Source organism: Bombina bombina, chromosome 10, assembly GCF_027579735.1.
Source record: "Bombina bombina isolate aBomBom1 chromosome 10, aBomBom1.pri, whole genome shotgun sequence".
NCBI lineage: Eukaryota > Metazoa > Chordata > Amphibia > Anura > Bombinatoridae > Bombina > Bombina bombina.
In genome coordinates, this window is record NC_069508.1 from 151521580 (window position 1) to 151538608 (window position 17029).

The following is a 17029-nucleotide window of genomic DNA, read 5'->3' on the forward strand; positions in this document are numbered from 1 at the left end:
GACTAAGCTGTAACAAATGGTTCTATGGCCCAGGTAGGCAATAAAAATATGCACAACAAAGGTCCAAAACCAATGAACCCAAAATCTAAGAAGCAATTTTAAGATCCAAAGTGAGACGACAGACTAAAGATTTGTGCACACAAAAAAAGTTGGATATTGTCCATTGTTATATGACGCAAGCAAATAATATTCTAGAAAAATTCAAACAGAAAACTTCAGATGATGGTAACAACCTGCCCATCGCACCAATACCAAACACAAATTATGTATTCAATTGTCTGATTTCTAGTCTCCCACGTTATAAGCAACAAAATACCAAAAAGCCCCTCATGGCTGCTAAATCCTAAAATCCATGGTTGTAGAGTGTAAGAGATATGAGTACATGAAAATATCACACTGTCTCTACTGTTAGACAAAACGCAGATAATGTTCTGTAAATGGACCTTCCAGGCGTCATTGAACACACAAGTCCAATTTCTATTCAGCAATGAGCCCCTCGTACTGTGCCGTATCACAGCAGCAAGTGTGGCCGTACAATTCTATACAGAGCTTTAAAGAATAAAGATTAAAAACAGGAATTGATCATGCTCAAATGAAAAAAAAAATGAGGTCATTGGCATAAACTCTGGTGTTCATCCCTGAACACTCATAACATGCTAATACCCCTAATGAACATAATAATTATTATAAAGACAATTAAAGTAGTTGTGAGAAGGCTGGCGCTGGTGTGTGTGTCCAGTTAACTGTTTCTCTGCTAACAGGAGAAGAATAAAAAGTGAAGCTGAAAACAAATGCTTTCACAGCAAAGAGCTTTTTTTTTCTTTACAAACGGGTGTTTAGCATAAGAAGAGGAGCAGGCTGGGGCACAGGAGGGGTGGGCTACTAGATTCCTGCCCCGCTGAATAAAAGTGCAATGGGGGAATGGGGGGAGCAGGGTCTCAAGCCACTGCAACATCTGGTTAAGTATTGCTCAGTCCTCTGCCAGGCTGCCTAATTAGCACAACACTTGTGCCGGGAAATGAACCTCTAAGTTGCACCACAAGCGCACAACGGCAGCTGGCGGATGTTGGGATGGAAGTGCATGAGGTGGCTGCCGTCACATGCCGGAGGATTTTACTGTATATGTGAGGTGGTCTGTAATGCGCTGGAGATTAGAGCTGGCTTATTGCTATTATTATTATTATTACTATAGTATTATTTATTATTTTTATTACTGATGCAGTTTTAGCCAATTGAAAATGATTAATTTGTTTATAATTGATAAGGAATATAATGATATGTAATGAATATTTTCTTCTAACAGTATTAAATAGTGCATTGTAGCCTTATAAGTAGCTTGGAAAAAGGAAATTTAATAAAAAATGATAAAGCCCATACTCAATATTCACATTGCACCAAATCATAATTCTACAAATAGGCTTCATTAAAGGGACAGTCAACACCAGAATTTTTGTTGTTTTAAAAGATGGATAATCCCTTTATTACCCATTCCCCAGTTTTGCATAACCAACACAGTTATAATAATACACTTTTTACCTCTGTGATTACCTTCTATCTAAGCATCTTCTGACAGCCCCCTGATCACATGACATTTTATTTATTATCTATTGACTTTCATTTTAGCCAATTAGTGCAGTGTCTGCCACAATCCACGGGCGTGCTCACAATGTTATCTATAGGGTTTACCTGAACTAGCTCTCCCCTGCTGTGAAAAGCAAATACAAAGCATGTGATTAGAGGCGGCCTTCAAAGACTTAGAAATTATCATATGAGCCTTCCTAGGTCTAGCTTTCAACTAAGAATACCAAAAGAACAAAGCAAAATTGGTGATAAAAGTAAATTTGAAAGTTGTTTAAAATTACATGCCCCATTTGAAACATGAAAGTTTTTTTTGGACTTGACTGTCCCTTTAAGAGACATGAAAATTGTGCATCTAACAAACAGCTGGAAAGTCTCCCTCTCTCACGATATCCCGATAAAAATTCCATGTAGGTCATAGGATGTGACTCACTCTACACAATACACTGAAGAAGTAACCCTGTGGTTATGTGTTCTTTTTTCTTACACTTCATGCAGCCTCTTGACTTTAACACCTCACCCCTGTCAAGGATTCACCTCTATTCCTGATACACCTTCCCGTGCCCCCTGAGGATATGTGTACACTGTCCTACTCTTTGAACATTCTGCCGTTTAAGACCTTTTGCATCTCAGGAAGGAAGCCAGATCTTTATATTCTCTTAAAAGAATGTCGCTTAGTCAGTGTATCCTCAAACCCCCCTGATCACCGCACTCACCGCTGGACATTAATTCCTTTAGTGTTACATCACAGCATCCAAACACCCAGAGAAGTTATTTCTTGTGGACACAAAACTATCAAATTCCTAACATTTTAAGTCATGCAACCATATCTGAAAAGACTGAGTACATTAATAAATATATCAATAATAAAAACAAAATAGAAATATAATTTAACAATTTTTGTCCATAATTTTTTTTTATGTTTAAGCAGGCATGTTTATGTGTGTATACATGTGTACTCTGGCCTGTGTGTACATACGCATGTGTGTGCATGTGCATGTGTGTGTGCTGAGTATGTAAGTGTGTGTATTTGTACCTATGTGTGCTGAGTATGTCAGTGTGTGTTTATGTGTGTGTGTATACATATGTGTGTGCTGAGTATGTGAGTTTATTTATACCTGTGAGCATACACATGTGTGCTGAGTATGTACATGAGTGTATTTATACCTGTGTGCATAGTATAAACATGTGTGTGCTGAGTATGTCAGTCTGTGTTTATGTGTGTGTGCATAGTATATACATGTGTGTGCTGAGTATGTCAGTGTGTGTTTATGTGTGTGTGTGCATACACATGTGTGTGCTGAGTATGTCAGTGTGTGTATTTGTACCTATGTGTGCTGAGTATGTCAGTGTGTGTTTATGTGTGTGTATACACATGTGTGTGCTGAGTATGTAAGTGAGTGTATTTATACCTGTGTGCATACACATGTGTGTGCTGAGTATGTAAGTGTGTGTATTTGTACCTATGTGTGCTGACTATGTCAGTGTGTGTTTATGTGTGTGTATACACATGTGTGTGCTGAGTATGTCAGTCTGTGTTTATGTGTGTGTGCATAGTATATACATGTGTGTGCTGAGTATGTCAGTGTGTGTTTATGTGTGTGTGTGCATACACATGTGTGTGCTGAGTATGTCAGTGTGTGTATTTGTACCTATGTGTGCTGAGTATGTCAGTGTGTGTTTATGTGTGTGTATACACATGTGTGTGCTGAGTATGTAAGTGAGTGTATTTATACCTGTGTGCATACACATGTGTGTGCTGAGTATGTAAGTGTGTGTATTTGTACCTATGTGTGCTGACTATGTCAGTGTGTGTTTATGTGTGTGTATACACATGTGTGTGCTGAGTATGTAAGTGTGTGTATTTGTACCTATGTGTGCTGAGTATGTCAGTGTGTGTTTATGTGTGTGTATGTGTGTGTGTGCATACACATGTGTGTGCTGAGTATGTAACTGAGTGTATTTATACCTGTGTTCATACACATGTGTGTGCTGAGTATGTGAGTGTATTTATACCTGTGTGCATACACATGTGTGTGCTGAGTATGTAAGTGAGCGTATTTATACCTGTGTGCATTCACGTGTGTGTGCCGAGTATGTAAGTGAGTGTATTTATACCTGTGTGCATACACATGTGTGTGCTGAGTATGTAAGTGTGTGTATTTGTACCTATGTGTGCTGAGTATGTCAGTGTGTGTTTATGTGTGTGTGTGCATACATATGTGTGTGCTGAGTATGTAAGTGAGTGTATTTATACCTTTGTGCATACACATGTATGTGCTGAGTATGTCAGTGTGTGTTTATGTGTGTGTGTGTTTGAGTATGTGAGTGTATTTATACCTGTGTGCATACACATGTGTGTGCTGACTATGTAAGTGAGTGTATTTATACCTGTGTGCATACACATGTTTACTGAGTATGTAAGTGAGTGTATTTATACCTGTGTGCATACACATGTGTGTGCCGAGTATGTAAGTGAGTGTATTTATACCTGTATGTGCATACACATGTGTGTGCTGAGTATGTAAGTGTGTGTTTATGTGTGTGCATACACATGTGTGTGCTGAGTATGAAAGTGTGTGTATTTGTACCTGTATGTGCATACACATGTGTGTGCGGAGAATGTAAGTCTGTGTTTAGATGTGTGTGTGTGTGTGTGCTAAGTATGTAAGTGTGTGTATGTGTATCTGTGTGTGCATACACATGTGTGTGCTGAGTATGTAAGTGTGTGTGTGCATACACATGTGTGTTCTGAGTATGTAAGTGTGTGTTTATGTGTGTGTGTGTGTGCATACACATGTGTGTGCTGAGTAAAGTGTGTGTGTATGTGTGTGTGCATAAACATGTGTGTGCTGAGTATGTAAGTGTGTGTATTTGTACCTGTGTGTGCATAAACATGTGTGTGCTGAGTATGTAAGTGTGTGTTTATGTGTGTGTGTGTGTGTGCATACACATGTGTGTGCTGAGTAAAGTGTGTGTGTATGTGTGTGTGCATAAACATGTGTGTGCTGAGTATGTAAGTGTGTGTATTTGTACCTGTGTCTGCATACACATGTGTGTGCTGAGTATGTGTGTGTTTATGTGTGTGTGTGCATACACATGTGTTTTCTGACTATGTGTTTGTTTATGTGTGTGCATGCACATGTGTGTTCTGAGTATGTAAGTGTATGTTTACATGCGTGTGCGTGCATACACGTGTGTGTGCTGAGTAAAGTGTGTGTGTATGTGTGTGTGCATAAACATGTGTGTGCTGAGTATGTAAGTGTGTGTATTTGTACCATTGAGTGCATAAACATGTGTGTGCTGAGTATGTAAGTGTGTGTATTTGTACCTGTGTGTGCATAAACATGTGTGTGCTGAGTATGTAAGTGTGTGTTTATGTGTGTGTGTGCATACACATGTATGTGCTGAGTATGTAAGTGTGTGTTTATGTGTGTGCATAAACATGTGTGTGCTGAATATGTAAGTGTGTGTATTTGTACCTGTGTCTGCATACACATGTGTGTGCTGAGTATGTGTGTGTTTATGTGTGTGTGCATACACATGTGTTTTCTGACTATGTGTTTGTTTATGTGTGTGCATACACATGTGTGTTCTGAGTATGTAAGTGTATGTTTACATGCGTGTGCGTGCATACACGTGTGCTGAGTTTGTGTGTGCATACACATATGTGCTGAGTATTTAAACATGTGCATGTGTATCTGTGTGTACATACACATGTGTGTGCTGAGTATGTAAGTGTGTGTACATATGTGCAAAAGCTTTGTGAGAGTGAGGATAAAATAAACATTTAGCTGACAAACTGCATCTAGGGTGAGTTATTTCCAACAGGCATTAAGTCAATGCTCCGGCACAAATTATATTTATTATTATGTTTACATGTATTTATCTTGCATGCCCTCTGGCCCTATTTGGCAGGGTTCTGTGTAGTGAGGATACAGCTATGATCACCTACTAAGTATAATGTTATTAGACAAAAAGGAATCTGATAAGAAGCACACAGCATTCTCTCCTTATGATTTGACTTTCATCAGTCTCTGCTGGGGCACAAGTGCATTTACTGTGTGAAGCTGAACAAACTGACCTCTCCCCTATCAATGACTGTAACACCCTGGCACGTTTCCCACCCGTAAAGACTTTAGTTGCTCACACTATACTGAGGGTAACACTGCACAAATGATACTGGCTATATGTGTCAGTAGCAATTACAGCAAGGAAGTAGGATACACTGAATCTTGTAACATAATTTAGCACAAGTTCATTTTCATTTTTGAACAAAGTTTTCTTCTCTTCCGAGGACTTTATTTTACTTCTAAAGAATTAGGGTGTTGAAGGGAAGATATTCAGAGGGGCACAGCACTAAAAATAAGGGGGGGTGTCCGTAGTCCTCCCTAGTTCTGTACAACTAGTAATTACACATTCAGGGCATGAAGTTGGCATAAAAACAGCCAGGTCTAGCCAAGCCTGGGCAGATGGGCACCCAGCTATACTACTTTCTCCATGCCATCTTTTTGGGCTGCCAAGTAACCCTTTCCCCCCCACAGAATGGCAAACAGAAGCTGTTGCATGCGGGTCATACGGTGACTGTTCACACATTCAGTTGCTTGGAGACTTCAGACAAAAAAAACTCTCTGTGCTCACAAGAACAAGATCACATTTTTTCTGTTCACTACACCGTATAGGAGGTTTTGTACAAATGATAATGCAATGAGAAAAAAATATTAAGAAATTAGAAATTGAGCCGAAAAAGTGTAATTTCTACAAAAAGTGATAAACCTCAATATAACAAGTTCTAGTGACACATCTGGAGGCCCCTTTATATTTTATATCTCACTACTGTGTCAGGCGACAGTACTCCTAACCCCCAAGCCTAAGGAATTTGCTCGGACCCTTAAAACACAGCATCCCCCAGCACCAAGGACAGGTTTACAAAGCAGGGAGATTTTTATGATGCCTGAGATTGAAAAAAGTATACAAGGCTTAAACAAAATCCTTTTTAGTACTGGGATGTTAACCTAGTATCTAATTCAAGCAAACAGCAGCTCCAGCTAGAGAGAAAGAGACAGGACATCTCAATTACCCTCAGCGGCATCGTAACAGAGAGACACTCCGACACGCAAGACAGAAAAGCCAAAGCTTCACTTTAAGAAGAAAAAAATTTACGCACCAGGAGAGAGGGAAAAATGCACAAAAGTATTGCTTTGGTTTAAAAATTATCCGTGAGGTCCTAGGGGAGCCTTTATCATCTGAGCTGCGTGTGTGTGTCATTTTTTATGCGGCAACGGCTGGGATGTCAGCGGGGAGCATCAGTCTGCTGCCGACCAAGCCTGTATCTTTTTTAAATGACTGTACATGGAGTTTTGTTTTGTTATTCTTGGTGTGATGAACAAGGTACAGCGTGATCCTGCTGTGCAAACACAGCACATGCACCCCCAATACTCAGGGCTATCCTTCATTTTAACCTCTAAAATACCTGCCTGGTCCTTCCATACTGATAACATGACGACAACCATAAAACACATTGAAACAGTCTGTCCTACAAAACGTACTTACTGTGCCCCAACTACACGCTGTCTCTTCTCAATTTTCCAATATATCACGTGAATTTTACTATTTTTTTATCAAATTTTAACCACAATCCCAAGACTAACTGTAATTGATACCTTAGAACATGTTTAGTTATTTTTACTGCCCACTGGGCCTCAATATAATGGATGTAAGTGTACAGTGTTAGCTGTAACCCTTTGTATATAAATTCAATTCTGATCTAAAAAAAAAACAATGAGCAAAAAACATTTTGATAAATCCAATAGAGATAATTTTACTTTGCAGCAAAATGGACTTCAGTAACTAATCCCAATATGTTGACACCCCCTAGATTGACAGGATCTGCAACACTAATGCTCTGATATTCCATATTCTATTCAAATAGCAAATTCTATTTTCTTAATCTTCTTTTTACTTTCTAATTTCAATTGAGTAACTGTTTGATTTGATTTTAAAATATAACCATGATAAGACCACTCCAATGTGCTTCATTATTTAAATAGTGATGCTATTCATTAGTGCATCTGATTGGAGATTACCGATATGTCCTACAAGCAGGTTCTCGCTAGAGAAAAGTACTGTGTGTAAATAAGAAACATAATTAAACTGTACTTACATCTCTCATTTCTGTCTTCTGGGCTGGATGATGTCTCTCTATCTGATATCAGGCCAGACACTGCAAACAGTTTTTTTCCTGCATCGTCCACTTTCAGCCCTCCGGGGGAACCAGTGGGCATCTGAGTCCCGAACTCATACTCTTTTCCATCAGCATCAGAGAAGCGCAGATGTGGGGACTCTGTGTCATGGCAAGTTTTGAGCCTCTTAGCTGGAGTGAAGGCCGACTGATAGCTCTCTCGCTCTTCAGGAGAGGTGAAAGGTCGGAAGGCCCCCACACCACTGTGATTTAACATACTAATTGGAGAGCAATCTAGGTTGGGTGGTGCAAATTGGTGGTGTAGGTGGAGCAGTGAAGGTGGGAAGTCACGGTTTTGGAAAGCTCCTGGGACACCACCCTGGCGGTGGTACATGGAAGCAAAGGTATATGAGCCATTGGTAAATGGAATATGGACTTCCTTGTCCAGTGATACAGGTACCCCAAAAGGTCGTGGTTGCTGACATGGTATTGAGGCATCACGACTTGCTTCTGCAGTGGACGCCAGAACCATCAGAGCTGGTGAAGTCAAAGGATTGGGAAGGAAGGAAGAGTTTTCCATCTTAAAGGAGGCTCGATGCAGGTCCATTGTTCAATCTTTGTTTTTTACCGGTTCAGAGGTTATGGTGAAGACTTTACTTGGGAAACAAATAACTTGACCAGGGTGTGAAACAGGCAATGTCACTGCATTTCTTTTCTTGGAAACCTGCATCCCAATACAAAAAGAAAGAAAATTAAGTCCTTGTTGCTAAAGAAATTACTGCAATAATCAGTTTATAAGCACTGTTAGTACTTCTGCTTATGAGTGTGCATATCGAGTTAGAGCAGCCGTGGACAATTTTAAGTCAATACAATTGAGGAGTCAGACACACATTATTCTGGTAGTCAGACCTTTTTGTTTGTATATATATATAGGTAGGATAATTAAAAGTCAGAAGCCAAACGTAACATTTTATTAATGTTGGCTTAATCGTTCTCTAGTACCTGGGATACGCCAAGCCCTGAGCTACAGGACAAACAGATCACCCACTTTATTTCTTACTGGGACTAACTAACCAAAGTCACTGACATTTTGATAGTTACTTTATTTTATGTTTTTATCCAAATTATTAAAAACTCAAATAAACATTAAAAGATGAAGAAGTCAAAACCACAACACACAGATAAGAAATACAACTGTTGTACCTATATAGAATTGTGGCTCTCAAGGTTTTTGTATCTCACATAATAAAAAGAAAAGGAGAAAATAAACTATTGCCAGGAAATATACTTCTACTTTTATTTGCTTGTAAATAGTTATAACAATGATTACATGATGCAAATAAATATACCCTGTAATTTATTTACAGACTGGAGTATAAATAGCCATAGCACCACAGAAGTATATAATCAGTAGGCACATATAGATGGGTGCATATAAGCTTTTATATAATATAGATACACTACCTTGCATATACAGTTCTCATACCTGAAATGCAGGATTTTTTTCAGTTTCTAATTGATCAGCACATATATGATAAACATACATAACATTAATTGTACTTATGCTTGGGTTATATTTTCTGGGCAACCAGATACAGACAAGATATGAGGCAAGCAGATAAGTGCCTGTGGTATAAAGATTTACAAATCACCATCCTTGTTAGACAAAGCCAGCGTGTGACTATGACTAATGCTTGTCTCCAGTTTGCTACTAGTTGTCGCATTCACTGATTTGCTTTCTCTTATATTGCCTGATGGAACATTAAAAGGACTTTAAACCATGGCCAGGGAGAAGCTAGATTTTCTAGGAAAACATTTTTAGCATCTCTCATTCTCTTGCACACAGACTTGCATACAGATTTGCACATAGACTTGCACACAGACTTGCACATAGACTTGCACACAGACTTGAATACAGACTTACACACAGACTTGCATACAGACTGGCATACAGACTTGCACACAAACTTGCATACAGACTTGCACATAGACTTGCATACAGATTTGCACATAGACTTGCATACAGATTTGCACATAGACTTGCACATAGACATGCACACAGACTTGCATACAGACTTGCACACAAACTTGCATACAGACTTGCACATAGACTTGCACATAGACTTGCATACAGATTTGCACACAGACTTGCATACAGACTTGCACAAAAACTTGCATACAGACTTGCACATAGACTTGCATACAGATTTGCACATAGACTTGCACATAGACTTGCACACATACTTGCAAACAGACTTGCACACAAACTGGCAAACAGACTTGCACACAAACTGGCAAACAGACTTGCACATAGACTTGCATACAGATTTGCACATAGACTTACACATAGACTTGCACACAGACTTGCACACAAACTTGCATACAGACTTGCACATAGACTTGCTTACAAACTTGCACACAAACTTGGAAACAGACTTGCACTCAAACGTGCATACAGACTTGCACACAATCTTGCACATAGACTTGCACACAGAATTGCATGCAGACTTGCACACAAACTTGCATACAGACTTGCACATAGACTTGCACACAGACTTGCACACAAACTTGCATACAGACTTGCACACAAAATTGCACATAGACTTGCACACAGAATTGCATGCAGACTTGTATACAGACTTGCACACAGACTTGCATACAGACGTGCACACAGACTTGCATACAAACTTGCATACGGACTTCCACAAACCTGCATACAGACTTGCACACAAACTTGCATGCAGACTTCCACACAAACTTGCATGCCGACTTGCACACAAACTTGCATACAGACTTGAACACAAACTTGCACACAGACTTGCACATAGACTTGCATACAGACTTGCACATATACTTGCATACAGACTTGCACACAAACGTGCATACAGACTTGCACACAAACTTGCATACAGACTTATACATAGACTTACATACAGACTTGCACACAGACTTTCACACAGACATTTTGAGATACAATTTACAAAAAGGGAGCAGCTACATTTTCTAGGACTGGGGATACATTTTAGTAATCACGAAGGCTCTGCACTCCTAGTGTTATATTACAAATATTAAGGCGCTAAAATAATTTTTTAAGAGCCTGGGCTCCCTATCTCTTTGCATTCCCTCATGGTCACTAATCTCCTTGACTTCTTACAAGCTTTGTCGTCCCTTCTACAGAGAGGTTAAGGACAACGGCGTCTTGCTCAGCCATCGCGTAAACAAACCAGAAAACACAGAGAAGCTAAACAAAAGCACCTCTCGGCTGACTAATAAAACCGTCCTTTTTAAACTTTATCTTATAAAACAGGGCTGCCTTTCTTTTAAATCAAAAGGCACATGTTTAATGGAGAAGATGAAAGACCTGAAACCAAACTCAGACACCGAGACCAGCTCAGAAATTTGGAGCTGGGAAAATCTGAGTGGTTCAAAGGAACCTAACTACCAGCCACATATTAATTACTTTATTACTTTATAAATAGGGTTTAGTTTCTCTACAATTCTTCATGATGATGGAAGAAGAGAAATTAGTCAAATAGATGAACCTGCGACAGGTTGCTAAATAAGATTTGCTGAGAATGTGACACCTGCAGCAAAAATATTGTCATATGCAGGGAGATACATATTCATATTAGTTTTTGTTTTTCAAATGGGGTTTTATTTTATCAAGTCACTGATATTTTATTTAAATTGGACAAAATAAACAATTATAAACTGTTTCACATAACCAATTACAAGCAACTTTGTACATTTTATTGTGATCTCATCCTCCCTGCTTATCACAATTCCGTTCATATTTTTTCAGCAAATCTAATAACCGCAGATTTTTATATATATATATATATATATATATATATATATATATATATATATATATATATATATATATCAAATACCCTAATATACAATATATAAATTACTAGATGTGGAAATTTGTTTGCAATCATTTGTTATTATTTAAGAATTTAAGATATGTTTTCAGTCATCAACCGGTCATCAATCTGTTTGTGAATTTTAATATTTTAAAAATAGATAAAAAGATATAGAAATGGATTAAACATAGATACATGATATATATATATATATATATATATATATATATATATATAAAATTAATAAATTGATTGAAAAATTAAAATGCGTATAAGCACAATCATGCCGTATAGAACTTAATAAAATTAAAATGTTAACGTGTTTCTAATCATTTATTTCTAATTTTTGTGGTCATGAAAATACATATCATAAGTATACAGAAAGGTAAAGAGATGGATAAAATATTGGAAGGAGTGTTTTTTATAAAAATGCTTATAGGTAGATAGATAGATAGATAGATAGATAGATAGATAGATAGATAGATAGATGATTGATAGATAGATAGATAGATGATTGATAGATTAGATAGATATATAGATGATTGATAGATTAGGTAGATAGATAAATAGATAGATGGAAGATAGATAGGTAGATAGATAAATAGATAGAAGATAGATAGATAGATAGATAGATAGATAGAGGCAGCGAATATATACGGATAACAATGGTTTTATGAAAAGGATTTGCTGATTACAGTCTCCAACAGGTGAACCACATTGGGAAATAAAGACCCTGGCTGTTTATAGCGCTCAGGGTATTTCTTCCATCATTCTCTGCGATGTATATTAATTGTGCTGCAGAGAGGACACCCTCAAATTGCTTCCTCATTTGGCAGCTTTCCTAGCACATATCAACCCTAAATTACTAGATTATATATCTTGCATTAACATATTTTCTCACTTCCAAATTTTAAATAACTTTTGTATTAAGCTAAAACACTTAAGACGGAAAAGACAATGATGTTGATTACACTCTATTGACCTTGAACATATTTTAGAAGATAATACAGGCAGTGCGTTGTGATCACTTAATCTCTGACAAAAATAAACCATCGGGATACTTAATTTTTTGTTTTGCTAAAATAAAATTGTGCTGAATTTTCCAAAGGCCATTAAACTATATTAAAGCTTTCTTTATGAGATAACACATTTAGGAAAACAATATTAGCTACCGGTTCTCACTATCGGACCCGTGTTTATTTTAGCACACAGGGAATTTGTACTTGATGAAACACTAAACTACATTTCAAGCTTTTTGACATCAGTTTGTACACAACCAAAATCAAAGCCTTTATTGTCAGCTCTTGACTTGCAAAACTTATAGACAATTTAACACACAACAGCAATTTTCACAAGAGAATAAAAATCCTGCAATTTTCAGAGACATTGTCAGCTGTAACATCGGAAGACCGAGATTGTTGCAAACCACAACACTTATGGAAATCTATAGTTAATATACTTGCCATGTCAAAATGTCGTCTTCCTAAATCTTACCCCCGAAATAAAAAACTTACCGACCTTCTTAATTAAAAAAATATGGATTGCAGGATAATCAGACACAACAGAACATTGAATAGGTTGAAAACTATTGCAAACAAACGGCAGGAAACCGATACATATTCTTGCTAGTATGCTGATTTTTTTTAATTTAGACCCCTTGCAAATCCAGATTAAAATAACTCCTGCTATTGATCCCAGTAGTGGAATTGACATTAATTTTAGTTCACTTCTCACTTTGCAAAGGGATCAATAACAAGTAATAACAGCTGACATCCGTGCTGAAAGGAGGAGAATGGGGACTTGCAGACAGCAATCGAAAATGCAACCAAATAAATCATCAGCTACTTTTCCACAGCATGAGAATAAAATCCAAAGTGATCGCAAAAAATTAACTAAACAAGAAGAGAAGCTACAATTTCTAAAAAAAATGACCCTCACTTTACCAATAAGTATTTTAAAACACCTGCAAAAATAAAAATAAAAACGTAAAAAAATAACGCATTTGAAAAAACAATTAAACTTTAAAAAATACAATCTTAAACAGATATTAAATAAAGTGAATTCAGATCTAGAAATCATTTTTACTCTACCTTTTAATATTTTAAAATAAACAGTTTCATTAATAAATTAGTGTAAACTAAATCCACTAATCAGTTTATCTACAACAGAGATTACACATATATAAGATACAAAATAAATAAAAAATAATAATGACAATGATTAAAAAAAATATTAATAATACAAGAACATATTTAAAAGAAGCAATTGTTGTCTCCCAAAAAAAAAAAGAATTAATTTAAGCAAAACCTTCTTTAAATACTAGATATTTATATGTATCATATATTGAATAAATTTAGCAGAACAAACAGGTAATGTTTAAATTGCCACAGAAGCTTAACAAAATCTTAAAATGCTGTTAAAATAAATTATTTTACCGAAAAAAATTAAATAATAGTTTTACAAATTTAGTGCACTCATTATCTTCAAGCAAATAAAAATAAAAAAATATTCCTTTTAACGCACCTTCACATAACATCAAAGACTGCTATAAAACTACACCCAAGCAAAAAAAATCTGTTTGGAAAGGTTTACAAGTTTACAAGAATTAGAAAAATATATATAATTTTTTTTTTTTTTAGAGAAAACTTTGAGCAAATTATTTGTTGCCAATTAATTTTAAAAATGGGGCAATTACGTACAACAGGTTGCATTTCTGTGGTCAAATAATTACATGCAATATCTCAGAAAATGAATAATCACATTGTCCTATTGGGTTTTAAGCAGTTTATGTGAAATAAAGTTCTTTACAAATGACAATAAAAATGTTCACAATGACATAAAAGGTCATTGTGCTGTATGGGGTACTAATTTGTTTTCCCAAAATATTTATGAATTTAATTCCATGGTTAAGACAGAGTTGTCAGAGTCTGAAAAAATAAAAATAAAACTACTGAACAAAATAATTACTTTTTTTTAATACACTTGAGACTGTTTAGAAACTAATCAATTTTGCACTGCAAAAAATAATAATAATAATACAAATAATAAATAATAAATGTTTGTATTGAAAACTGAAATAACTGTATAAATATTAGCTAGATGGTGTAAATCCACTATTTTTATATTAACTGGAGCATAACATTTTTTATACAAATGTATGTTAGGAAACTATGTCAACGATTAATATTAGATAATTTGGAATTAATTTAAATGTTAAGAAGATATATTTTGTATAATTTGTTTACCCTCCAAATTACAAATATTTTGAAAGTCAACCAGTCAACCAAGTGATTTGGTGTAAAATCAGAAATACAATAATTGAAAAGGGACAAAAGTAACCGCTTTGCCCTAAAACCAAAGGCATATGGCTCTCACCCCTTATTTTTGTATAAAAATTATTAAACCCCCAAACACAGTGAGGATGAATCTTTGGAAAGAGCAGGTGCAGATTCTAAAGATTCCCTAAAAATCTATGCACCCTATTAACCTCCCCTGTCACCCAGTTATGCCTCCAGAAGTTTTTTATGTTTCAGATACACAAAGCTCAAGATAAATATAATAAGCTATAAATAAAGGATTACAACTGAGTATTGCAGCATAATAACAAATGACTGGCATTTTAACTGAAATCACATACTTATCATGAATAATTTTACAATAATTTAGTGCAAATAATTAAAAAATATATATTGTGCTATTATAATAAACCTCCATCATTGTTAATATTTTCATAATTTATTTTCTTTCAGCAACATCTCAAACCCAAATAACCCCCTGGTTCCAGCAGAAGCCGCTACAATATTCCGTGTATCTGGCAGATGTGTTTGTGTCTCTGGGTCCCTAGGGTCCCTAATTCCCCCACATATATTTATTATCATTTTCCTTTAATTTATCGCTTTTAAATTGACCAGGATCCTGAAGATTCTCCGGGTTGAGAAGGAGAAAATCTTGGTTAAAATAATTCAGATAAATTATAATCCTGTCCGAGTAGAATTTATTCTTCCCTGGGAACCTCAACCCACCAGTACCGCGTGTCAGTACCAGCGGAACAAGGAAGTATCGGCGGGGAATGTTGTGACAGAAGGTCCGAGCGCAAGTGCGGAAATCTATGTGTGATTTGTTTATGGTTAAAGTGAGTTTGTTTGTAAATACGCGACAGTGCGTTCTATACAGGAGGATAATACATGTGTATACAAAACAATGTGTGTATATATAGATATATTTGTATTTGTATATATATATATATATATAGAGAGAGAGATATATATAGATATATATGTATAGATATATTTATATATGTGAGTGTGTGTGTATATATATATATAGAGAGAGAGAGATATATATAGATATATATGTATAGATATATTTATATATGTGAGTGTGTGTGTATATATATATATATAGAGAGAGAGATATATATAGATATATATGTATAGATATATTTATATATGTGAGTGTGTGTGTATATATATATATATATATATATATAGAGAGAGAGAGAGAGAGATATGTATGTGTGTGTGGTCCTGCACCTTGAGCCCTACATCTACCCACCTGTGACAGAGGATACCCCTTAGCTCAAACCTGTCCACTAAAGTACCCGCTACCCCAAAGTTGCACTTGATAGCACCCCGAGTGTATGTCCCTATGCAAGTCCCCTGTCCCCTCTCAGTGTATGTCCCTATGTATGTCCCCTGCCCTCTCAGTGTATGTCCCATGCAAGCCCTCCTGGTTTCCTTACATCCCTATATAAGTTTCCCTGTTCATGTCCCCAATTGGGTGCAGATGGCACTGGTCACTTGCAGCTGTCAGAAGCCGGAGCATAAAGTTGTATTTGGTCCCGTGCATAGCCTAAATGGCAGCAACATACTTTAAGTACGGACTTACCGTGAGAATCCTGGGTAACTGAGGTTCCTGCTTGCTGCTGTCCCCAGTCCGGGAAGCTGAGATGTCCCTGCACGAGAGTGGTCCCCTGCTTGGTCTTTGTGATGTCCCCTGCTTGGTCTTTGTGATGTCCCCTGTTGAGGTTTGTGATGTCCCCTGCTTGGGTTTTGTGCTGTTCCCTGCTTGGTGGCTGTGCTGTCCCCTGCCTGGCTTGCCGCACATGTGCTCACTACACACACAGAGAGAGAGCAGAGCTGCTGAGCTCAGTGTGCTGCTACCAGAGGAGTGACTGAGACACTCACACACTCACTGCTCTGCATACATTAGGGAAGTGCACACACTGGGCTGCTGCATGTAGATTGTCAGCTCTTCTGGGCACGAGCCTGGCACCCAGGGGCAATAATAAACACACTGCTTTACTTGTATGACAGGTTCCCACTTTCACACACAAAGAAAATAATGAAGCAATAGATGATCCAGTCTGTGTCCTTAGATTGTTCCAAAACCTCAATCAATA

At 36.8% G+C, this 17029-nt stretch overlaps 1 protein-coding gene across 2 annotated transcripts in view; it reads right to left on the bottom strand.

Annotated features, from left to right (window-relative positions):
• Nucleotides 1–16607, bottom strand: part of RNF220 (ring finger protein 220) — a 384981-nt gene extending 368374 nt beyond the window's left edge. Inside the window, exons 1-2 of one of the 2 annotated variants that reach the window (XM_053693391.1) lie at nucleotides 16516–16607; nucleotides 7742–8483 (exon numbers count right to left, since the gene is read on the bottom strand). In XM_053693391.1, the coding sequence (XP_053549366.1) occupies nucleotides 7742–8366 (625 nt within the window). In that variant the 5' untranslated portion in view covers nucleotides 8367–8483; nucleotides 16516–16607. The remainder of the gene's footprint in view (nucleotides 1–7741; nucleotides 8484–16515) is intronic. The other variant, XM_053693390.1, reaches the window with a different exon arrangement.
• Nucleotides 16608–17029: the final 422 nt, after the last annotated feature.